We start from the raw sequence: 25,929 nt of genomic DNA on the forward strand, positions 1-25,929 counted from the left end.
AATCATAATGCAGGGCCACGTGTGTTCTGCCTGAGTAGGCACCGAACAAATACAGAGCAAGGGGTTCAGGATAAGGCCCGTTTGCTGGGAGTTCTGCTTCAGCCGGTGTATTGCAACCGTTATCAAGGATTAAAAGTATCACTTGCCCATTTATTTAGATACTTCCGTCAGAGAGAGCTTACAAAAGGATGATAGGTAGTAATTTCAGTTAGAAAATGGAGAAATAAAGCTTGGCAAGTTTGTTATATGTCTGGTCCTGAAAAAAACTAGTCTTGCACACCCTGGCCCATGCCCTTTTTTCCCCCACCACGTCATAGAGCAGTGGCCATGCACAATCACAGTTGTTCTCCTTCGTAAACACCAAACACTCAGCATTTAAAAGAGTTTTATTTTCCCAAATGTAATAGAGACAAAAGGGATGGCTTTGGGGGATGGAGGGGATTATGTATTGCGTTCTTTCAGATCTTAAATATAATCAAAATATTCCTTAAATTTTGTGGCTGAAAGCTAAAGCACAACTGTTTCTTATTCTGGTGATTTTAATCAGATGTTCTGTCATTGCCCAAATTACAGGTTTTTCCCCCCTGGTCTTTGTACTATAAATAATGAAGACCAGTGCCACTATTAGAGAGAGGCCTAAGCCCCATTTGAAAGACCTTAAAGATCTGTCAGGGAAAGCTGGGATTGTCCTGTGGCTTTTTGTGTTTTTATGGCAACTGGCTGCTACCCGCATCTGGAGAAACGGCTGGTCTTCACGTTGCTCTGGTGCGGCAGTGAGCCTGAAGCTGGAGCTGTTGGTGCCGTTGCCGGTGTTTGCAGTTGCTCTGCGTGGCCGTACAGCATGCACGCGGTATGTGCCCGAAGTGAGACGGGCATCACGCCGTGCACACACATGCTTTGTCCCATAAAGACTGTCCTGTATGTGACAGGAGTACCAGAATGACCTGGCTTATTTCCACTGGCTAAGGGCTCCCCACCAGCACAATTCCCCAGATGTCCTGAGGTTTCACGGTGACCCACAGGTGTCAAATACTGTATTTCTGTTCATGGTGTTTGGGGGGAGAGTACTAATTAACTCTGAACATGCACCTTAGTCACAGCAGCTGAAATCGTGACCCATTTACGTGGTCACAGTGGTTACACAGGCTAACATGCTTCTTGGAAAAAGAATTTACTTTAAAAGTGCAGGTACTGGTTGGGATGGTTGGGACCACTGGAGTCATCGCACAAATATACTTATCCCTTATTTAAAAGGTAAAGATAAAATTAAATGTGCTGAATGAAAACTGTGTCTCATTTACGTACAATAATAATATTTTTTGTATAATGTTCATATTAAAAATGCCAAAAAAGATTAGATCATTTAAATTTTAAGTTCTCAAGTTAAACAAGAACAAAAATGTTCTAGTAAGCCAATTTAAAGCAACTAACTGATCCTGTTTGTCTTAATGCAGATCAGCGAAATTTTAGTTTCTATTTTTTCCCAGCCTAATAACTTGGATATTAAGTTTTATTCTAGAACACACGTATAACTTCAATTTTTTGTTTCAGATTCAATCTGAATGCAATACAGCTGTATGATGGGACACCGTAGCCCCCCTCTATGGTATTTGCAAACCCTTATCATCGTTGCTAGGGCTATAAAATGATTGGGTTTAAGTTCCATCATACGATAGTCGTGAAAACATTACATTCGATGGCAATGTAATTGTATAAGAAAGAGAGAAACCACCAAAGCCTGCCTCCTCTCAGGGGCTGTAAAAATAGCTTTCATTCTGAACAAGCGCATTGGGTACTCAAGCCTTTATCACTTTATCATGCCTCTGTATGGCTGCGTGTAATAAATGAACAACTAAAAATCCACTTGCACATACTAATAAGGGGAGTATTACAGGGATTTCAGGAGGGGTTGGAAGCTGGTGCGTGGATTACGTGTGCTTGATTCTCCACTCTCGCTCCTGCTGCACAGTCCCTGCTGCCACGTGTGCAGGAATGGAGAAATACCAAACCAGAAATCTTGGCACGCTTTGCTTGGTGGCTGCATTTTACCCTCACCTTCACTGGCAAGGGAAGAAGCAAGGCTGCAGTTAACAGCTTCCGTACTTACCTCCCGTTTGAATCATTGAACTGTTCAGGCTGCCAAAAGTGTTTAGTCTAGTGCGGTATTTCAGAACTTTTACCTCAAGGGCGCCAATAGGCAACGCTGACTGTTGAGTGCTTTGGGAATCTGCCGCTTGCTTAGGTGTCTTGCTGTGAATCAAGCCACTCGGGGATTTGCCTTTAGGAACGACGAACCCTTGCGAGTCTGGCCCTGCCACTCTTGGAAGTCCGACCTTAGGAGTCCGCTTCTGCCGCTGCCTATAAGCAGTGGGAATAGTTTGACGTACTGTGAATATTCAGTTTAGGGGTAGTATTTGCATGCTATAAAAGCAAGATTTGAGGGAGAATTTTTCAGATTTCTAAATATCTATAGCGTTGGTTTTGTTTATTTTGGGAGAGGGCTTGCAGGTGGTAGATGCTGCTGGTTTTGTTTAGCCTGCATGGTCTGACATTTGAGAGATTCTGATTCTTTTTGCCTTTGGTTCAAGTTCCGTGCTATGGAAGCTTTCCTGTATTGATATCAAAAAAACTCACGTTATTTCAAATGTGACTGGGGAAAGGGCTTGAAAATTCATCCTTTTGACGCTCATCCAATGTTCTGATTTTAGGATCTTCATGTGAGCATTTAGTCAGAGGAACAAAGGGGACCCTCACTGCTTTCTCTGTTCCTCTCCAAGCATGATTTACAAGCTTGGCTGGCCTGAGAGTAATCAATGACTCAGTTTCCTTTGCCCTGCTAAATGAGAAATGAGAAGGGACTTCTCCACCTCCCATCGCTCTGACCAAACCAGGACTTGTACCGAACCTTCCCGTGATAAAGTGGGGGCTGTGCCAGTTCCAGTTATTTTGGGATGCTCTTCAGTGCAGTGTTGCAGCTGACAAGGAAGGCGTTCTGACAACCGGCTCCGTTCCCAACCCTACGAGCTGCAAAAAAGCTCCGGCTTCCTCCACCCACGCATGCAAAATTGTTTTTTAGCCCACAAGGTAAACTAAAGATATAGTTAAAAGTACCAAGTGGCTGGAATACCCAGGGATGTGAGAATGAGCAGAGCTCACACAGTGATGATTTGAAACAAGCCTTGTGGCTTTTTAATAATGTGCCAAAGCAGTCTCAGTGGTGGGCCAGCAGGCACCATATTCTATCTTCTGTGAAAGAACTGGGCCCAGCAGGCCCCGGCTAATGCAGACAGCCCCTTCACTCTGCTGGAGGAGACAGACTCCGAGATGGCAATCAAGGCTTGATTTGCCAACACATTTCCAATGATTAAAATGTAATTAGCACAACTGAGTGCCTCCTCCCCAGCTAATTTTAATACATGCTGTGACAGGCAGGCAGCCGGCTGTGCCTCGGCCCAGCAGCAGATGGAAGCAGAGGCAGCGGGAGAGGAAAACCATTTTGCGATGCGACTGTTCGCATCACAAAACCATCAGGGCGCTCGGCTCTTAGAAGGCCCTTGATGGCAGCACATCAAATTGGCGCTGTCATATCTGACCGTGGCAATGGCAGCCATCCTTCATGCTGTCCCAGAAGCACAGCAAGGCAATTTGCAGGCTTAACCCTTTGAGGTCTTAGGGGGAGACGAGTCTTCCTGAAGGAAGACGCCCGCATGCGGGGCGTTTGAGTGTGATGTCCCTCCATAGTTCAGGGAGCGTTGTTTACACTCTGTCATTTGTCTACATTTGCTCATTTTTCCAAGTATGAGGTGTTTGCCCAGAAGCATCACAATAACCAGTTATTTGTTCCATTAAAAGCAGAAGTGCAAATAATAAAAGAATCTACAGCTCAGAAATACCCATATATGTCCCTATACAGCAGTTCTGAGAAGTAGAAGAGACATGACTGAGTTACCGAAGGCAGCCCTCGTGAGAGGGAAAGCAAGCAAGTTCTTCTCTTTAAGAGTGAGGTGGTTTCCCTTCACTTCATGGTCATTTGTTTTACTTTAAGTGGGTCATTGTCTTTGGTGTTGGTAAATGCATAGAGTCCTGTAGAGTTTGAGTCCTTCCAGCTGTGAATTACGTACCGGTTGTGTGGGGACAAGCATATATTCCCATGGGGTAGTGTTAGTTCAGCATTGCTGGAGCATGGATCCAGTTTCAATAGACAAAAGATGCGAGTTGTCTTCTGTTCCTTTATTGCTCTGCCACTATAAGATTCTGCCTTGTGCTACTGTTACTGTGCCATATATTATGTCGGCTGTTTTCCAGCACTTCTTTTTACAAGAAAAGGTCAAAGTTTGTTGAAGGCAGGTTTTGTGGCGAAGGCGTTGTAGCAGGAGCTCGGAGATGGGTATTTCCTGAGGCACAGTCCTCGCTTGCCTTCATTTTCTCACTGGTGAAACAGCAATAAACCCCCTTCTTTCAGCAGAAATGCTGAGAACCTAAATTAAAGAAGGTTTGCGTGTATTGACAAGAAATGATTGAAGGTGCTGTAAGTGTGTGGAGTGGGAAGAAAACATGTGCTCTTGAGCTCTCTTCTGTTGGGTATGGAAGGGAGGAGAGTCCTTGATAAATCCGATGCATGTATCTAAGTATTCCTCAATTCAGAGAGTATCTGCTACCATCTCTTCTTTGCATGTTAATAATTATTTTTAGGAGCTCTGAGGGAAGATGTAAGGCTGCCTTCTGTAATGCTTTATGAGAAACTGCTGTCTCCCTCCCTCCCTCTCACTTTCTCTGAGGGATGCCATTGGTCAACATTTTAGATTTTGTATTGAATTTCTTATAGATGTCTCCTGCATCTTTTTATGATAGCTGCTACGCGGGATAGCTCTGCTGAATTTTCCTCCAAGATTAAATTTGTTGCTCAGATTCTTCTCAGAGTCTTTTTATTTCCCGCTCCCAACAGTCCTTCACTTCCATACCAATGGCTTTGCATCGTTCTCTTTCTTTTTCTGTATTTGTAAATCACAGTGTCCTCTTGTAGCAGGTTTTTAACGGATTACTCAACAAAGGTAGTCGAGCTTAATAACAAAGCTGAAATGGGTCTTAAAGAAGTGCAATTCCTGCAGCATGATAAAAATGAATCCTATGAACAAGAATAAAACTCGACATACGCAACACCACCACCAAACTCATTGTAAAAGCTGGCAGAACCCACTGTTCCTGGGAGATGAGAAACCCTCCTGGGTCGGGAGTGAGTTCTGTGGTCACCGGCAGCCCTTCAGAATTGTCACAGCATGGAAGGGGATGTTCACACTGAATGGAGTTGAGTTGCTGGATAATAGGAGGTCCAAAGAGTGGAAAGATGTGGATGTTTAGGGATTTAAAAATTCGTATAATTTAATGCAATGAGGGTATAATCTGCTGTGACCTCTTGTATAGCACAGGCCATATGATCTCCACTAATTAATTGTACTGCCTAGAGTACAATAGCTCTGACTGAACAAGGGAACAAAATTTAGGCAAGGTTTTAATTTTTCATTAATTTTTTTCAGTTAGGGAAAATGTGCCCTGTTTTAGGGAAAATCTGCCCTGTTTTTAAGTAAGTGAATAGTAAGAAGCTATTCCCCGTTTTTAAAATATGCACCAGTCTAAATTTATCTGGCTTTTGCCTGTTGCATCTTGTTATTCACTTGCTTTTTAGATTGAACATAAAGCCTACAGAGGTTTTTGTGGAGAGAAATCGCAGAGCCTTCCTATTACTAAATTTTCAAAAGATACGAGAATTGAACTTCCAGTCGTTTGGCATCTACAGTCTATAAAATAGAGGGAGCCTCTACCTCTCTAAAAAGTCCCTTGTGAAATTCCAGGGCTCTGTATTCATAGAGGGCACCTCTGGAGAAAGCGATGAATTTCCATGCTCTACCTAATCGGTCTCAAAGCTGTACATCACAGGCTGAGCAGCTCCAGATTCCCTTATGCACGCTGTACAAGGTGCAGGGGGCTTGCTGGCACGGTGCAGACAGAAATCCAGTGTGGATTTTTGCCTGTGGGATAGCAGTGACCACAAAGATCAGAGACATGAAGCTTCTGCTCTTTCGAGGCCTCCCGTAGCTCCCCGTATTCCCAGACAGACGTGTTTTGCGAAGACGCGTCCCCTTCTATTTCAGTATCTCCCTTCTTTCTTGACAAAAGGTTTGATGGGCTGTCCTATGTTTTACATTCAGGATACCTCCTGGCCCTTCCATGGGGTTCCCCTATGGAAGAGATGATTTCTAACAGTGTAATGTTTCAGTACCGCCGCTGCTGAAAAAGGAGCATATGGGCAGTCTCAGCAACACTCAGCGCTGCGTTAGCTACAGCCCTGCTTACACACAGTTGTTGCTGGCAAGACTCTTGCGTTTTCCAATTTTTCTGAGCGCTGTGCTAAAAGCCAGCTATTCAAAGCAATACCCTGCCTTGGCTGTGCCAGGTAATTTGCCACTGCTGGTACCAGTCATGGAGTCTGTGATATCATTTATGATAGAGGAGTTTTTATCGCCTTACTCTGGAGGAAGGTCAACGCAGCAGTGAAGAAAAAACCATAACCCCCAAAACACCTTTCTTATACCCCTATCAGAGGTGCATTGGTGCTAAACTGAGGGCTGGTTTTCCCATGAAAATAGCTCCTAAAACAGAGGTTTGGGTCTTACCTGAAGCTCCCATCTTCCTGCTGTAGGTGTAACCATACAGTTGAGCACTGTGAGTCCCAGACGTTTTATGCTGCAACACTGCAGAAGGCAGTGCCGGGGTAGTAGCTTTTTCTCAAAAGGGAGGAGCTGCGCCCGGATTTGGGATTGAAGAGGTCATCGGGAAAAGAGAGCTGGAGGAGTCCAGCCCAGAGGGTCAGTCAGAAGTAGCCCATACCTGGGTGGGCTGTTCGGACACGCCGAGGTGCCACCTCTACCACTGCCTGTTAGTGAAGAGTCAGCTCCGCTGGGCTGCGTCCCCCTGACTACGAATATTCTTACCTTTTCCCAGCCACTCCATGAATATCAAACGGTTGAGTCCAGCTGATAAATCGGGCATATACAATTACGCTTACCTCTAAATAGAGAAATGCAACTCCTGTTTGAAATTCAATTATAATAATTGCAGCATTCTGAAAAAAACCCCAAACATTAATTTCCTAATAAGAGATTACAGATTCCAAATTACAGCATCACATATGTCAAAACAGGAAATTTGAGGCAGGCAGGCCAAAGTGTGCTATTGTCTTTACAATTTATATTTACTTGCTGTAGACTGTAGATTTAGAATAATCCTTCTCTTCCCTCAGGTCTAGCACAGACAATTTATAAATGGTACAAAAATGATAAAGGCAGCAATAAATAATAATAATAATAATAACTGTGTGAGTGACGAATTATAAAACAGAGAGTGGAAAAGGGAATGAACCCACAGCATAGAAGCCAGTTTACAGGGCTGAGTACACAGTCTGAGTTATTTTTCTGGCATTATGACAATGAGGAACATGTATGAGAGTTTGCAAACAGCTTACAACACAAATGATTTTGTTTCATGTTATATTTATAGGGCTTAGTTAAGAGTTTTTTAGTATCTATTAAAATCCAATGTGCAGATGTTTATAGCTCAGCTGTTAAGGTCTTATCCCTAAGGATCAATTGTTTTGGGTTCGTTGGGGAAGAATTATTATTGTTGCTGTTGTTATTATTATTATTAAGAAGTTTAAATTGCTTAGCCTGATGTAAAGATACAGAGCTCAAAAGCTAAAGAGTTCTTGTTGTTTGGGAAAGAAGAGAAGGAATGGCTTTTTATTCTTTAGTTTTTGTTTCAGACATTATTTCTACAACTATTTTATCTTACAAATCAATTGAATCTCTTTTCCTGTGTGTTTCAGTAGCCATTTTATGTTCAGAGTTGCTGCAGCTTGTAAAAGAGAACAACCCCTGTGCAGTGTTATCGATATTGTATTGCTGGATCTTTGTGTGTGTTTCTGTAATTTAAAATAAAAATAATTTTCAGTTGAAATTGCATCATTTGCTATAGGTCATGCTGTGTAGTTGGTGGAAGATGAGATCTATATTGAAAATAGACATGATGTATCTAGGGCCTGATCCAAGTCTTAATGCTTTCTTCTGCTGCTGCTGCTTCTGCTGCTTTATTTCTTCTAAGACCGAAATTCTCTAAGAAAAATGCCCTATTATCCTGCACATTTTATAAACACATATAGTGAAAAGTAACCGCATACCATTTAATAGCCCAAATAGATGAAAAGCAGAGGGTTGACAGAAGTACAGACTAAGTGACTTGCCTGAGGTGATACTGATAGCCAGTGACAGAGCGGATCTTCTAGCCCAAAGCTATCTCTCCTCCATCAAGTTGCTTTTCAGCCTACAGTGAAGTATTTTTGGTGAGAGGTGAGTCAGATCCAAAGAATATTACTGGATCACTACCAGTTAGGTGGATATGGAGGGTTAAGAACCTGACACATAGGGAAAAGGTCAAAGAAGATACCTGATAGTTGCATTTCATAAATAAAGATAGGAGCATTTGAGCCAAATAAAATGTGTATCTTGAGAAAGAATATTTGAAATTCTTGAAATGCACCTATCTGTGGAATTAATTCAGTGGCTGTTCTTATTTAAATCCTTTTCCATTGTATCAAGCTTCCTTTGTGGCAGTATTTCCTAGCTGTTTCTTGTTTAATTCTAAATATTCATGACATTAATTCTATTTAAGTCCTGTGCTGTTATCTGAGACAAAATGTCAACATTTTTATGACAAACGACTGTATCCATTGCATACAGTGGAGTCCCCAAGGAACCTGTTTGTTGTGGCTGACTATCAATCTCTGACTGAAAACCTGATTGACACCAATAAAAGCTTGGTAGTTCTCATTTCCCCATTTAAAGTGATCCAAACAGCTCAATAGCCATCCAAGATCTATAGAGTGTTTTTACCCTGTACATAATTCATCATGTCAATTACTGTGCTTTTTTAACTTCTAATTTTGGAATATCAGAACTTTTCCATCAGGTCAATAGAACATTCATTGCTCTCTTTTTGCCCTTTCCTCTCATGTTTCAATCACAGAGGACCGCAGGTTCATTTTGGGCCATGGAGAAGCATCTTTTCATCCTCTTTGTTTCCTGCCACAACCCTTTCTATGGATTATTCTTTTTACTTTTTACTTGGCTCTGTGAACTGTAAGCTCTGGACCTTCCAAGATCTGTAATACTCAGTTACATACGAAAGAAAACAAGTTGTTGCCTCCAACCTACTGATTCTGTTTTCAAAGTTAACTCGGTCGTCACTTAGTTTTTTGTCTTGTAATTTCTGTTTCTGGCAGCGATGAAGAAAGGAAGAAACTCTCAGACCCCAGACTGCAAATGTAAAGCTGACAGTAAAAAAAAGCATTTAAGAGGAGTTCTCTGTGAGATACTGAGGTCAAAATTTGGCCATCTGGCAGATAGCAATAGACATGTGTGAAGGCACGCCAGGCACCTGCTGAAGGCAGATCTGCAATAGCAAAGTCTTCAAAGGTTTGCTTGCTGCTTCTCAGCCATTGCATGGTTTTCATTTGTAGCTTCTCTTATCGAGCACAATTTCTAAATGAGGATGGTTGCTTCACTTTAAGGATGTACAAATGACTTGCCCTCACCTGTCAAGCATGATCCTTGTATTTTACCAGGCCCATTATGAACGCAATCTTTCTGTCGAAAATTTGCATACCTCCTTTCTTGAAAAGTAATGACAGCAATTTCTTTCCCTCCGCTCACTTTCTGAGTGTCTCATTTAACAGCACCTGTGAAACCGGCAGGCGCAGAGATGAGAAGTGAAAGAGAGCAGTTGATTAAATCATCATCAAGTCGGGCCTCAGAAAGTCAATTCTGCTTCCCGTCTGCAATGATATCCTTTTATCTTAAAGTAATGAGCTATGGCACTTTTGCATCGGGTAATGCGATAAGTTCTATTAGCATGTTCCATTTGCTTCACAAGCAAGGGCAAGTCATTTCAGCAAGCTCATATCACTGCAATCAAAGCAATTGGCTTCACAGGCAGAGAAGAAAGAGGAAAGGCTTAGGGTGATTTTTATGGATCACAACACAGTGGAAAAAATAGATTCTTGTATTATTTTAACCCGTAACAGGCTTTGCTTCTTGTCCATCAGGATATTTTGATTTCATTAGCCTGTAAGTACCTGGAAGACTCAAATTCCAAACTGAACTCTTGAGCTGAGACCAGGAGTTCTGAAAAATAGGAACCTTTTCTTATACAGGTACACTGGCTAATGTACTCTTAGGCACTAACTTCATTAAACACAGATTAGTTTAAGTCTTTGCTATTGATTTAGTCCACCAGTATAAATGCACATTTTTATTATTATTTACTATTATTTATTTGGTGAACCCTGACACAGTACTCATCAGTTGAGAGGATGCTAAAAACGACATTACACGCTGCAAGTTGTCGTCATCAGTTGAGAGGATGCTAAAAATAACATTACATACTGCAAATCGTCTACAGCCAGAAAGGCAGGTAAGGAGGCAGCAAATGTACATTCAGAGTCCCAGAGGCAAAGGCATGTAGTCATTTTTTCATACAGTATGAGGAACTGAGGCAGGGAGTTCGTCCGTCCATTGCAAAAGAGAAGGCCTTCCTAAAATTAAGATTCGGTTGTGTGTGTGGCCAACAGCTACTTGGTGCCCAGTTAGTCTAGTGCAGTTTGGATGCCTGACTTGCAGCAGGCACTTTCTGAAGATGCTGAGCTGAGTAACTCGTGGCATCGTTAGCTTTCCAATGGCACATCTGGAAAGCCCGTTTAATCCTCCGCTGACATTGGTGGGAGCATCGTCCTGTACTTTGGGGATGGCTGGATTGGGCCTTAAGCACTTGTGGGATCACTGAGCAATGACACCATGAGGAACCCGTCGGGAGTGATAACTGGAGGAAAGAAGTTGCACTTTTCCAAAGGCTGCAATAACTTAGCGGTCTCAGCTCAGTTTCCAAAGGAGAATGTGTTTCTTACAGGGCTGGTTTCTCATCATCCTTCTCTGGGGCTGCGCCTGGAGGTGACCGAGGATGTCGGTGGCGTGTCTCCCCCGGGCAGGCTTTGCGCTCCCGCGGGCCCTGCGGCCTCCCCTGCCGCCCGCAGGAAGCCCAGGCTCTCCCGCACACACGTAGCTACGAGCCTTCCCCTTCGGGTGACACCCCCGGGGACACGGGGATTGACACAACAGAGTCAAACCTCAAAACAGGACTCATGTTTAGCTCTCCCTCTGGAGTGAAATCCCCATTCGCTTTACAAATAAGCTCACTGTGGTCTACTAGGAGTATGTGTACTACCCACCAGCTGCCAAGTGTATGTACACACTCTGTATAAATATAACGTGGATCATCTTTGTCACGGATAGTAATGTGATCTGGTGTTTTCATTTTAATACTCAAAATACAGTTCTTATCAGACCGTTGTTTTGTTGATAGTGGAGCTAGAAAGAGCCACTAATTGTGTTGTTTTGCTATATAAAACAATCATAAAAGTCCTGGGAGTGAGAAATGAAAAAGTTAGAGCTGAAAGAGGTTCTAAGTTCTGAATATTTTTCCTGTAAGGGGCCAAGATAACTTTAGATGTCCAAGACTGATACATTTCATCTGAAGTGGTTTGGCTAAAATGGAATTCAGATTAGAGGTCAACATTGCAATCTTTTGTCCAGACTAAGGTAATTTGTGTAAAATGGGACTTTTCTGTGAATAATCTGTAATTTTAGCTTTTGAGAAAGCAGACCTTAAACTTCTCAGACCATCTCTGTTTCAGAGTCATTCCTTACAGTGAATCACTGTGGATAATGGTGAAGAATTGCTAAGCAGACTGTGATGTTAACCAATTTGCGAGATGCTATATATAAGATTCCTTGGCAAGGAGCTCCATGCTGAATGCTACTTGCAGGCAAAGTCAGAGATAGGAAAGAAAAAAAGTTAAATTCTTGCTCTTAGTTTCTTTGTGACTCTGCCTGTCTCCATTTCATCAATTAGAAAATTGCCCATTTATTCCCTGTCTGTGTCTCCTTTCATCTAGGAGATGTTTTTTTCTCCTTTTTTCTTGGAAGCAAAGGTCTAATTGTATAGCTGGAATATCATCTTTGCCCTTTCCAGGGCTGTCAGTTTGTCATTGGTGGATAGATGGACAAGAATATTGTAAATGTCAGAGTGAACATGGCTGAGGTCTGGGTTTTCCCTCATTTTCTTCAGATTTCTTTTCAGCAGACAGATGAGTAGAATCACTTTGTTCAGCGCTGGCGTTTCAGCAGCACTGACTCCTTTGGTGGCAATGATAAATGGATCCAAGATATGAAATAGCTGTTCCAGCAAAGTCCATTGAGCAGAATAGAGAACAATGCCCTCCTCAATGTCATTGTACATGATATATTCAATGATTGCCACTTTTTGCACAAGAATGTGTTCAATCAGCAAGGTACATAGAAATCCATAGCGTTGCTTCAGCCTGAATGAGCTGGTGAGGTGGCACAGACCTTTACTCAGCTTGATTCGGCCCAGACTCTCTCCAGCTATTAAAATGGGCTCAAATTATAGCTGTAACCTCATAGGGTGACTGATTTTTGAAATGTGGCATTGGGATCAGTCTCATTCTGCAGATGCTGTGGGAGATGTGCTGTGCATTTTAACTTGCGCTCTCTCCAGCTGGGGCTGGATTTGGGAGGTACAACTAATCTTTAGCCCAATCCTCAGTTTTCCTTTTCTCCTACAAAACACAGCAGCAATTCAGCCTCAAATGGGAACTGGAACGTTCTTTTTCCGCTTCTCACTGCAGTTACACGTGTGCATACTCCATATTGCAGGGAATGCATCCTACACTTTCACAGCCAGGACTGATACCAGTAATTTCGAAGGTTTAAGCTGGGGCAGAAAGACGAGCTTTCATTTTGCTGGTACAAAGACCTTAGAAGTTTATGTGTTCCCTCCTCACCTGGGGTTGATTTTAGGAACAACTGTTTGAATTTTGACTGCAGCGCATGTATGAAAATGCAAGTTTGTAGGTGACTGATTCTGATTTGCTCTTCTTGAGCGTAGAGTTGCAGAAATACTGCAAAATGAAGCTTGAACACTTGGCATGTGTGTGTCAAGGGACGTGGTGGCTGGTAGCCTACACGTTTTAGTTATTAATGTGTTTGAACAGTTTTAAGTGATAACTATGGCCACTTTGAGCAAGTCATTCTCCGTCTGGTCTCGTTACTGCTCCTGATTATATAGAAATTAGAAGCAACCTTAACGTTTCTTTATATGTCCTCTAAGAATTTTATTTGTGGAGCTAGGTTTGAGGAAGCTTTATATATCCCTTGCTCTGGGTTTGGTTTGTAGTCCTGTAGTTCCTTTGGGAAAACCGTGAACAGTTGCTTCTGCCCAGTACAAGACTTTCAAAAGCCATTTTGAAGGCTCTACGCTCTGAGTGGGCCTGTCAGGCTGTGGTGTGAAAAGATCTCGCAGCATTTTGTGCCATGCTCGTTTGAAAACTTGGCCGTACGTGGCAGCTGTGGGTGCTCAGCAGTTTTGCTAATCTGGCTTTCATTTCAGTGCCTAAATGAGAGCTAAGGGCTGGTTGGTTGGGTGCAGTTTTGATAATGTAGGCCAGCTTTTAGAAATTTGGCTGTGGGCTCTTCTCAAGCCTGGCCCTGAGTGACTGCAGTCAGTTATGACTTGCGTTCAGCGTGGAGATAGTAAGTGCCTTAAGCCTGAGAATCAGAGAAAGAAACCTCTGTTCAGGTGTAAAATGTGTCTGCAGCCTCCTTGTCCTGATTTGTCACATTATCACTCACAGCTTCCAGTGAAGCTAGTGGCAGTTATCCATAAATCAGGTCATGCTATCTCTGAATGATATTTCCAGTTATTTGGAGAATATTCCGGTGCAGCGTGTGCACAGAGCCATGGTTTGCTGAAACAAGACATGGGAGAACACTGAAAAATTATCATTTTGTAATAGGCACGAAATACTGAAAGTCAGCTCAAAGCAGAAGGCCAGTAACAAAGCATTTGCATCACTTCAATTCCAAAACAGTCTGGTGCTCTGACAACCACAAAGCACTTAAATCATTTTACTTTTTTCTGTGGCCCTGCGAGGTAGACAAAAGCTAGAGGAATTGAGGAATTGAGCAAGCAATGCAGATGCAAGTCTTCAAATTGACCAGTAATTCTGAATATCAACTTCACGGTGGTCAGTTTTGGTTTCAAGACCTGTTCTCCAGAAGCGGTTAGCGGTAAGCCTGCAGAAGGTGGAAACACCTTGTGCTTTAGCACCTCTGGGAAGAAAATACATCCAAAAATGTAAGTGAGCACATCAGAGCAAGGGCCACCGGGGAATGCGTGTGCAAGTACAATGCCTGGAGTGTCTAAACAGCAAAGTAGTCTCGGGCATGGGAAGAGCATACAGTTGCTCCAATTCAGTTTCCAGCCTGAGCAGCAAACCTCTTCCTCTCTTCTGCAAGTCTTTTTGGAGTTAGCCCTGCGCATAAATTGCCTGATTTTTTCCCATGAACGAAAGGAAATCCACATATCTAATCCTCGGGGACAATTCAGTTTGACGTGGCCGTGCAAAACATCCTCATGCAATGTGTATGCCTGCCCACAAACACACAGGTGTACACGCCGCGTGTAAATACGGTCCCAGTGCAGTGCATAAAGCCCTTTCCTCCTGTCCCTCTTTTTCTTTCACACAGCTTGTCCATAAAATTCTGCTCTTGGAACAGGACAGCACCGCTGGACGGTGGATCTCCCTCCCGCGCACCTCACCGACAAAACCCCTTTATGAGTGAAATAGATGCCTTGTGTGTGCAGGACTCTGGCACATTACAAAGTGTATCTGGAGCCAGGCTAGGCAAACGTTAGGAGCTGTTTGCTGAGCGCATTTATTGCCTTTGCATAATTTATGAGCTGGAGGGGTTTGACCATCATTCGTCTCTGCCAGAGGCTGGCACGGAGGGCTCTGGAGGATGGAGCTGTAAATTGGATGGTGCGCTCCTGCTGAGCTCACAGCAAACTCCTCGGGTCAGTATGGGAATTTAATACCAGGAATGGAACTGTTTTCTCAGAGTGCCATGTGGGCCTCTGTGCAGCAGAGGCTTTTTTGGCAGCCGCAGTGACTGGCCAAATCGCGAAGCTGTCAGTCACTGGGCATGTTGTGAAGGGAGCCTGAGCATTTTTAATCGGCTTGGCATCCGTGCTGCTTCCATAATGGACACCAGTAGGTCTCAGTCCTTCGCCATATGCTTAACTCTGGAGACAAGGTGCTTCTGGGTATAGCAGTAATTATTTGATGTGGAATTAAGCGGACCTTGAAATTAGAACTGGACTGTCGGAAAGCAGGAGGCTTAACACTTTGATGGAAATAACTTCCCACCGACATCGCTCTGTGCACTTTCTCCGCAGATTCACTCGGATGTGGGTAGCTGTTTTGCTGGCAGATTCAGATGTCACTGCTGGCAAATACTCTTCTCCCCAAGTACCTCCACACTGCAGAAAACACAAAACCCCGAGCTCTTTCCAAGCTTATGAGTGGGGAGAAACTTAATCCACAGCGGAGGAGAGATTCTTTAAACCAGACAAAAAATGGTGGGGGAAGGAGAGGCTGCAAAGCGCTGTGAGCACAGCCGGGTCAGCAGACACGTGCACATCTGCCCCAGCGGCGGGCGCGGATGGCATGTTAAAACCCTCTGAATCCTGCTGCTGAGAGAGAATCGTTCCTGCCCGCTTATAGAGCCACTTCTTACCTCCTTCCTCTCTCCTTGGGATTCAGTACAAGTCAGGACTTGTACTGGAGGTTGTCCGCAGGGCGGGCAGAGGACACAGACAAACGGAGCAGTTGGTTCTGAGCTCCCTGTTTGGAAAGATGTAAGATGCGCCGTGCGTTATAATGCGTCCTACCAGATAGAGCACACGGTGCGGGGACCCCGGCACTGCTGGGCCCTCCCGGCCGTAACCAGGCAGCGGAAGAAAGTGCCGTAGCCCAAAAGCTGAATTTTGCCAACAACTGTAAAATAGAGATAGTAAATGGGAAACCTGTGACATGCTGTGATTTTTGTGGATGAAAATCCATGTGAGTGTTTGCTTTTTTGTAGATGTAGGGCCTTGTGTTGCAAAATATCATACGTGTAGTCACGCTGAAGTCAAAATGCATAATATTTACCGGGTGTGAGTACTTTATATAAATACCATGCTGCTCTAGAAATGTGCAGTTTTCTTTTTGTCAGTTAAGTATGCTTTCTTCATTAACTTGATCATTGTGTGAGGGTTTCAAAATCCAACCTAAAACTGTCTCAGATCTTTGTGTTCACTCTCATTTGTTTGTTAGCAGAGTATTTAGGTGCAACTAGTGCTATATAATTAAATAAATTTCACTTCCATTTCTATTCGGAATTAGCTGAAAGCAGGTTGTAATTTTATCTAGCCTTTCCTTCATTTAAAATTATTTGAAAAATGCCTAGAAATAGTTCTTAGCTTTAATTTGTTAGTATGTAGCTCATTGGTGTGGGGAAGGCACCTTTTTGCCCCCGTACTGATGAAGAGAAGGAAAAAGCCAGTGAGGCAAAAAAGTTCTAATTAAAGAACACACAGAGGATGACTTGATTTGTGCAAATCAAATATATATGTTTGTGGGTGTATTTGGCTATGTCTGTTCACATCCCACTGCATAGTTAACTTTTGGAATTCACAAAGTATAACTAATTTCAAAGCCATTTGGTTGTCTCATGAAAATACTCAAAGCTGCATTTAACAGGATATAAATGCATAAAGAGCTTAACCGACTGCTGTAACAACATGACACAATCAGCTAGTCCTTGGTTTAGTAAAGCCTGGTTCTCCTGTTTGGTGATCTTAGGCTTTCCTTCGAAACATCTGCCATTAGCTCTGCAGAGGTATGAGTTCATCCTTGAATGATACAGACGATTCAGTCCTCTAGAATCTAAAATTGTAGCGTAAAAAAACCGAGAAGGAGGTGTTTTCCTCATTCTTCTGCCGTAGAGGTAGCGAAGTGTGACCACTCCATAGTTACCCAGAATTAGGTGGGATGAATCAAATCTGTGTCTGAGAGAAGCAACTAGGTGCGATTGAGTCACGTGGTCCTTACAGTCCTATTTCCAGCACAGCTTTTGTACTTCTAGCTAATGTAAACGTGTTTTGGGCTGCTGATGCTTATCTGTACACTGAAGCTTGATTCATTTAGTCCTGCTGTACTTCTACAATAGTAAAAGTTATTAAAAAATTGAGCAATGGCACTTGATAAAATTCAAGACCCGCTAGTGTTACTGTTCAGCATTTTATAGTGTTGTAAGTGTTTACTATGATACCTGGGCTACTCTTGAATTACAGAGAACCTCAATGAATCGATTAATTTGGCACGTTCTTGCTTCTGCTGTGAGCTCAGAATTCTTCAGTTCAGCAGCGGTAAGCAAAGACATGGGGTGAACCCTCCTAGTAGTCCCGGAAAACGGTAGCCTTGCAAATTCTCTTCTGGGATAGGAGCCTTTGAAGGCGACGTATTGGCAGGCAGTATGAGAAATATTGTCCATCAAAAGAAAACAAAACATCCCTCTGATACTGTTTTTCTTCTTCCCTGACCCAGTTTTTGGAGTCTAAATGTGCTCATGCACCATCAGCTCCTGTGCGTGGGAATTACACTAACAGAGGGCATTGCAAACGGCTTTTGTTGTTTTCAGTGCAATTTTTTTCATAATTCAAACACACAAATGTATCGTCTTCAACAGCGGGGTGGGAGGGGAATTCCCTCCCGTACAGTAATTGAGCTTTTTCCTAAACGTACCAGATTTGATGCCATAGGGTTTATGAGTGCTTCAGCCATCTTGTTCGTAGAAATCTTTCAATTTTTAGCTGTAGCAAGTTTCTCTTACCTGTTCTTTTCTTCTGTCTTTCAGTGTGACAGCGACAGTGATCAAGAAGAAAAGGTAAGAAAGGAAATCAGTATGGGGGCAAAAATGATTTGTTGGATTTATTGGATTCACTTATTCCTCTTATTCTATTATTTATTCAAAGTTTCATTTTGGATTCGTCTAAAGCATTTCTATACAAATAAAAGACTTTGTTTCCTTTAATTTTGGCACAGACCTCCAAGGAAAGAATATTTCAGAGGCTACACATTTCATCTTTAAGCATATTGATGCCACGGTTTGTGTGGGTTGTTTATGAACACCAGTCTCACTACCGACGCTTTATATGGCTACATTTTCCCTTGGGAAGTTCTAACGGCAACCAAATATGTTTGTTACAGTCACATTTGCACTTTTTAACAGTTATTTAACCACTGTTAACGCCTGTTTTGCTTCTCTGCAGGCAAGGGTCTTTAAACTCAAATTGAAGTGTTATGGTTGATACATATATCTCTCTATATGTTTTTTTAGAAACAATATTTGGAAACTGTCCATTTAAGTCAAGTGACCGCAACCTGATGATAATTGTCTCCATAACTTCGGGTTTGTAAGTGGAAAAAGGGAAGAATATCATGCTGAAAAAGAGTCAGGCACTGATGTCTAATGCTGTTTATTGTTTAGAAGATGAATAGTAATGAAGAACTAGTATTCACACTGATGCACATTTTTATGTCTTATTTTATGTTGTGAAGAAACTAACATCTACCTTCCCTCTTTGGCAAAAAGGAAATAATCATTGCAGAAAAACTGTTCTAATTTTTTTATTTCCAGGTTGGATTTTGCAGTTTTCATTTGTATGTTGAGCCTTAAGGGACGTTTTTATATTGTAATCACTTTTGCCCCTTTCGCTGGATAAATCGGGGCATGAAAGTTGGGGGGAGGGTAAAGTAATGCCAGAAATCATCGTTCATGTAATAACATTGAATTGTTTAGAGTTTCATGAGTCGTTCTGTTAACTAGCTCCAAGTCAAGCCAAGAAGAAGAGAGATGACCATGCTGGTGTGCAGCTTATACAACAGAAAAGAACAAATATGTGGTAAAATCTACAAGAAAATAATGAATACAGAAATCACCTTTCATTAATTTAATCAGTTTTCTACACGATTTGTGTAGCAGAAAGCAAAGAAAAATTTCAAACATTCTGTACATAACCACCAATGCTTTGCCCTTCAGCTTTTTCAGTAATTTCCCAAGTAGAGATTTTTTTCCGCATGTTTCTTAATAGTTTGCTAACTGTGTTAAAGAACCACTGTTTACTTTGAGCTGCAGTGATTTCCCTTTCATAAGGGAACTAATCACTGGAGTTAATCAGTGTGACAACAGAAAGGGGAGGTTTTGTTGAGTTTTTGCACAGAATATTAACCTGCACTTTTAGATATGAATTTTTAATGCATTACATTCCATCCTGTGAAGTGATTATTCATTTTCAGGATGTTCCTTATGCAGTGGAAGATGATAAACTGAATTTCAGCTCCTATGTTTATGGCACCCAGAACTAGAAGTGTAATTTCCTGCCACTGCTGCATTTACGGTGCTAAACCTCTGGCAGTTTCACAGTATTTTTCTCTTACAGCACTCCTGTACAAAAAGGCAGAGAGGCAGCTTTTTGGGATGGTGGTGGTGTGCTGGTTCGGGGTAGCTTCCGCAATAGAATACAAGAGAGACTCAAGATTGTACCTCACACAGAAGATCCCAGTGCTTGTGCAGGAAGGATGTAAAATCCAGATGTGTATTTCATCTCTGTGATCTATATTTTGTCTTCCCCCCTCATGAAATGAGATTAAGCGCAGATTCAAATATCCCTAATAATTTAGTGCTTTTCAAATCCCAGAACCAGACCCAGCTTTGAGCTTCATAGCTCAGGCCCAACTCTAAAAGACGACAGCTAACCCTGGCGTATTTATTCAGCCTGTGCTGGCAGCCTAGGCAAAGATCTAAAGGCCTTGTTCTGCTGTTAATTTGAATTCAGCATATGTAGCCTGTTATAAAATGCGAGACATCATCATTTGAGCAGGTCAAGCATATTCAGATGAAGACAAATGGTGCTTATTTGATTTCCTTAAAATCAGGAAATGAAAAAAGTGCTCTCTGGAGAAATCATGTTCTGCCTGACTTAGATGATAGACCAAGGCATGTACCCCAGATAAGAACAGGCGCTCGTCTTGCGGTTTTTATCTCTGAAGGACGGTCGGGACTGTCAGCTCGCTGACATGTGCATTATCCATGTCATTTTAAACAAAGTGACCTGTAGAAAAGTGCACTCTGCCGTGACATGATAATGGGCTGTTGGATGACAGGTAAAGTACACACTATAAAGGAGGCTGTGCGTTATTCCTTTGTTTAACTGACAAGTAGAAACTTCTTTTCTTCAGACAGGCAGGATCTTTTAGATCTCTTTCAGTAGGACCCAGAAGATTTTTGAATTTCTGCTTTAAATAAAATAACATTTTTAGGACCAAAAATTCCTCTGAGCAGAATGCATTGGGAGAAGTGAGGGTGCCAAACCTCCGTGCAAGAGGTTGATCGTTTCATAAACAGTGCTCAGCACCCTCAGTTTTCATTAATAATCATAGGAGCTGAGGGTACTCAGCAGGATTAGAAGTTTTAAGATCTTTGACCCAAATGTCTTATATCATGATGGGGGTATTAGCCTCCAGCTGTGGAGCGGTTCTAGTAGTGAATTGTCAAATTGCTCTTGGTCGGTCCTAGGTCAATGTATTCTGAGGATTGTGGAGTTATTCTCCTCCCACCAGAAGCATCTTTGCCTGAAATGTTTCTGGGAAGAGCAGATCTACTTTTCTTTAGGACTATCTCTTCCAGATTTTGATATCCTGAAGTATTCAGCATATACGGCATATTGCTGCAGGTGAATGCTGTACCTGCTGTTCAGAAAATGGAAGGGAAACAATTTTGCCTCATTTAGGATTTTTGAGGGCAAACCCACACCGACCCTTCAGTGTGCCGGGGAAATAAGACATCCACGAGAGGTAGAGGTAATGCAGGACAGGTACATATTTCTACTAGAATAAATAAGACCTGGAATCCAGAAAGATAGACCAGTGCCTTTGAATAAAAAATGGCAGATCAGGATGATGAAAGGTCTGTGACAGATCGAGGCGGCTGAAAGACGAGTCGGTTCAAGCATGACTCGATGGGCCACAGTGAAGTAGGAGAACGCAGGAAGGAGCAGGACCTGGGAAGCTGAGGAGCAGATGAATAGTGAGTGGTGACAGAGTAGGAAAAGTAATGCCTCCTAGATTGTTAGTATTATTTTTCTCCCCACTTGAATATGTACCTATCTGGCTGCGTAAATCATTGTTGATACCTGATCTCCGTTAGGTGGTGGCTGTGCCTCCAGTGCATCTTCCCTAGCCTTTAATTGGGAGCCGACAGACGGAGTCCCTTTCTGTCTATGCCTGCCCTCAAATGAGACATTTCTCCAGAGGTTTCTCTGGAAGACAAAACAAGGATATTTAATTGAAAAATGATCTAACCACAGCTAAGGCTGTGTCAGCATCTCAATTTGAAATGACATGTTTTGGGTGGATAATTTATCTATTTATATAGATTCACGCTCCTTCGTTCCAGTTTGGCACATAGTACTGGACTGGAGCATTCAAAGTAGGCATTTCGCTCTCCTGTCACTAAAAAACCTGAAGAGGTAGCAAGCATGTCTGAGGAGGGAGAGTATATTTGGAGGACTTGCATCAGAATGTGAAGCTCTAATTCTTAGAGAGATGTCATTTTCCATCCTGGGATCCTTTCAGCAAACGCCGCTGGGATTTCTTACTGAATCAGAAAAAAGTATGGATCCCAGGGGGACTGAGATTTTCTCCATTAAAAAGTCTGTCAGTCTTACTCTTTGAGCAGGTCTCCAGAGCTGATATTCTGAAATTAGGGCAAGCTATTGCACAGCTGACAAATTTAAGTGCAACTGTATTATCTTCTGATATCCAGATACAATCTTTAAAATTATACCCATGGTGATTAATATAGTGTTAAAAACATTAATGCAAATGCTTAATTCGTCTTCTGGAAATAAAAGGAAGTCCTGTTTTGAAAAGACATACAAACAGCTTTCATAAGTAAATCAACTGCTAAAGATGAGGTAAGGAGTAACGTCCTTTTTTATTTGCCCTCTCTACCGTTTCCGCTCACCATTCTGTTTGTTTAGACTGATTTTAAAATTAAGGCTCAACCTGAGGCACTTCAGTGATTTTTCACTTCTTAGGAAAATATTTCGTTGATCAAGGGGGACTGCTCTGCAATGTACACAGAGTTGTTACTTATGCCTGATTTAAGAGGAGGAGAGGCCTGCTTCTTGCTTGAATTTTATCCAACTTGGATACGGTGTGCAACTTAAAAAAAATTACTGTAATTGATGACGTCGTTCTCTATATATCTTAGTAGTACCCAGTCAGTTCTCTCTTGATGAGGCTCTTCAATCCCATTAAAATATGTTCTTCCAGGGCCCGGCAGCGTCTGGCCGGTTACGGCTGCAACGCAGGCGCTGCCGAACGTTCCTACTGAAGCGCGCTTTGCTTTGGGTGGAGTTTGTGTAGGATGCAAAGGGAGGAACGAGATCGGTCAAGCTGGTGGCTAAATGTGCAAAGCATTGGCACGTGGCATATATTTAAAGATGTCCCTGCTCATTGCAGGGGTGTTGGACTAGGTGACCTTTAAAGGTCCCTTCCAACCCAAACCATTCTGTGATCCTGTGGTCAGAGGAGAAGAATAGCAAAGCTTACCCCAGCTTGGAGGGGATTATGATGAGGTGGGTGTTGACTTACTTAAGAAGTTTGTGCTGGTGGGAGCGTGTTGCTTGAGCGACTGTGCCATTGAATGCACCGTGAAGCTGAAGAATGATGTTTCTTGCATCAGAATGTTTTTAATGATGATGCTAATACATTTGATTGCATATAAACCAGCTAGGAACCAAAGGTTATGGCATGGAAAAGATCATAAATCACTCTGGTATGCTCACATAAAAGGAATGGTTATTTGTGTATATCTACACACATAGAAAAGCATTCACACCTGCTCCCTGGGTATGTTTCTGTAGTGCTTTTGGACAATTATTTTCTGTATGACCTTTGGAGAGAGATTTTGGAGTAGTATTTTGGCAGATGTGTGTCACTCAGTTTAGTATGTAGACTGTATTTCAGTGTTTGGTAGTTAAATACCCACACATACAAGTGTTTATATATTTGTGCCTCTGTGTGTGTGTGTGTGTGCATTTCTGTATAATTGGCTTTCCAATGTGCTTCTGACTACATTAAAAAAAAACCACACGATTTTTAGCCCAGCTTTACAAACTTGACTGGTTTCAGTAATTATAAATACTCTGTTTATTATAAGAGGCACTTGGGATGGGCTTACTTAAAACCGTGCCTTTCAGTGCCACTGAATAAATGCGAAGTTCATTGGTCATGAACTTCAGGAGCCATTTTCTCCCTGCCCTCCAGATCTGAAGTGTCCTGCCTAGTTGTGTCTCTGCCGAATAAAGAGAGCATCATTTTCAGCTGTGCTGGCCCACGTGTCAGTGCTGCTCTGTTGTTCCCTTTTCTCCGAAACACGCGCAGGGCACAGCAAATTGTCCTTTCTTTGGAAACAGAAAGAACCCAAAGCAACCCCACCATAAACTGTACTAGAAAACCTAAGACCAAGGTAAATAGCTGCTTTGCACAGGGCTGCCTTCTGTAATTCCGTTGCTGGAAGTAAAAGCTCTCTCATAAATGGATTAAATGGTGATGAAATTGCTTTATGCCATCTTATATATTACAGAGGGTGACATTTATAGATGGGTGGAAATCACTCTCATGTGGGCAGTTGCATCAGTTTGGGATTTTTTAGTGGGATGCTTGGAAGCAAAACTGTATTGGCAATATTTTTCCCCTCAATCCTAGGAGGCATGAGGGAAGGAAGAGTGGAAGAGTTTGGGTAGCACTTGAAAGAAAAACGTCCACCTGGATGGTGCCAGGGCTGTAGCAGATAGGTAGCTGGGAGCCAGCTAAATTTTTATATGGCCACCACCATGGCCATACAGTAATACAGTAATAGCTGTACTCTTATTACTGTCTGAGAACTCAGCCAGGGTTTCAGTTTGGTGTTTATGCACTGCTGGAGTATAGATAATAAATTATAATCTTCCTGGTCTGAAAAGTGTTGGTCATAGAGGGAACTCTCAGTGTTTATTGAGCTATTGAAAGAAGGGCGTGTCATCAGACTTCATTTTCTCATCCCGTCCTCTACACTTTCCAACTCTAGGTGCAGGTGTATGAAGACTGGGGTGATTTCTAGAGGAAAACCTCAAAATGTAAAGCGTGTCATCTCCAGGCTAGCGAGAGAGCCTGAGAAGCAAGTGTGTCCCCTCAGGTCGTGCGGGGCGTTCCGGGGCACTCCCAGCCGGGGAGCAGAGGGGTGCAGCCAGGGCAAGGGGAGCTCCCGTGGAGCTGCAAGGTGCTGAGGTTCGGGAAGGGGGGATTGGCTGTGAGATGGGGCTGGACTTTTATGTGGGAGCTTCAGGAGGCGTTCGTGGTGCGAGCCTTCTGTCTCCAGACCGACCTCCCTGGGGTAGGGGGTTTTGCGTGGCAGGTTACGGATGGGAGAAAAAGGCTGCGTAGCTGTCGGGCCCGTTCAACCCTCTCCTGGAAGGGCAAAAGGATTATTTATGATAATAAGAGAGAGCTGAATTCTTGAAAAAACTCCTTGGATGGTGGCTACCAATGTGTTCAGCAAACAAGGCTCCATGGGGAAACAGTGGCTGAGAACCCAATTTTAAGCAATTACTTCGGGTCATGGGATACTGGTATCTTACTGTTTGCAATATATTTATTTTGGCTAAGGATAGGATTAGAGAAATAGTTTCTCAGTATTATTCCTAAAACTGTTTCTGCAAAGCCAGGATGTTTCCCATCAGTCCGATTTATACTGCGTATTTGTACAGGTGTTGTCTTTTTAACTCAGGAAAATGTAGCACCTTAAACTTGCCCCAAGGGTGAAAGATCACCCAGACTTTACATGCTAGCAACGCTCAGGCAATCATGAAGTATTTCTTACTGTTTAAGGCCCATTAGGAGGAAAGATAAGGATCCTTTTTATTCATTTGATGTGCCGCATAGAGGGTCCCTACAGCTAGAGCAGTAATAAAATCGGAGCCAAGCATGTTCGTTGTAAAAGATTATGCGTTTGCCACTAAGGAGAGCGAACATGTTGTTTACAGGCGTGGGTACGTGCTGGCTGTGCCACGGCGCTTTCAGCCCGTGATTTGTCCTGTCCTTTATCATCTTTGTCACTCGGCAGCATGTTGTCACAGGTAACGTATCACTCCTCGCTCCCCGTACCCTCTCCTCCTTCCCCCGCCCGGCTCCCCTTTCGTTTTTTTTGTACCCATTTCGTGTAGAAAATTTGTATTTACTTTGGGAGTGTAATTTGTTCCTCATGGATAATGTGACCCTTAGCGGAGCTGGATCATGGGTTAGTTGAAGTGATATTTTCCGCTAATGGTAGTCGTACATCATTGCTGTCAGCTCGGGTTAGGAGGCAAGCACATTACAGCTCCATTTTACCTCTGCAGGCATCTGGGATTATTTGCCATAACTGAGTATGACATGACCGCACTACAGAGTGCATTAAAATTTTACTAGCTTCTCAGGCAAGTTCCTTGGCTCCAGCCTGCCTTCAGGCAGGCGTAATGATGGATACCTCTAAGGTCCTGACTTGCTGCACCAAGGATACTCAATGTCAATGGCCCAAACAGGTTTTGCTCTCCCCAGGGCTTTAGACCATCTTCTGGCCGTTGAGTAAACGATCAAGGACTGAAACCCAGGGAGGCTGGCACAGATGCCCCCGCCGCTCCTCCCCGGCTATGCGGTGCTTGCCGAGCTCAGGCACTGTCGCATCAGTACCTTAAAATACCGCTCAACCGTCAGGTTTTTTAAAAATATTTGCAAACTATCTTATGTGAATAAAAATAAAACCATTGTATGAAAAT

The 25,929-nt window shown here is 42.7% G+C and overlaps 1 protein-coding gene across 2 annotated transcripts in view; it reads left to right on the forward strand.

Moving 5' to 3' along the window:
- AUTS2 (activator of transcription and developmental regulator AUTS2) overlaps nucleotides 1-25,929 on the forward strand; it is a 795,462-nt gene that overhangs the window by 533,739 nt on the left and 235,794 nt on the right. For both annotated transcript variants that reach the window (XM_082008612.1, XM_082008613.1), the window contains exon 5: nucleotides 17,925-17,954. In XM_082008612.1, the coding sequence (XP_081864738.1) occupies nucleotides 17,925-17,954 (30 nt within the window). The remainder of the gene's footprint in view (nucleotides 1-17,924; nucleotides 17,955-25,929) is intronic.

This window comes from Phaethon aethereus (assembly GCF_964289735.1).
Source record: "Phaethon aethereus genome assembly, chromosome: 19".
NCBI lineage: Eukaryota > Metazoa > Chordata > Aves > Phaethontiformes > Phaethontidae > Phaethon > Phaethon aethereus.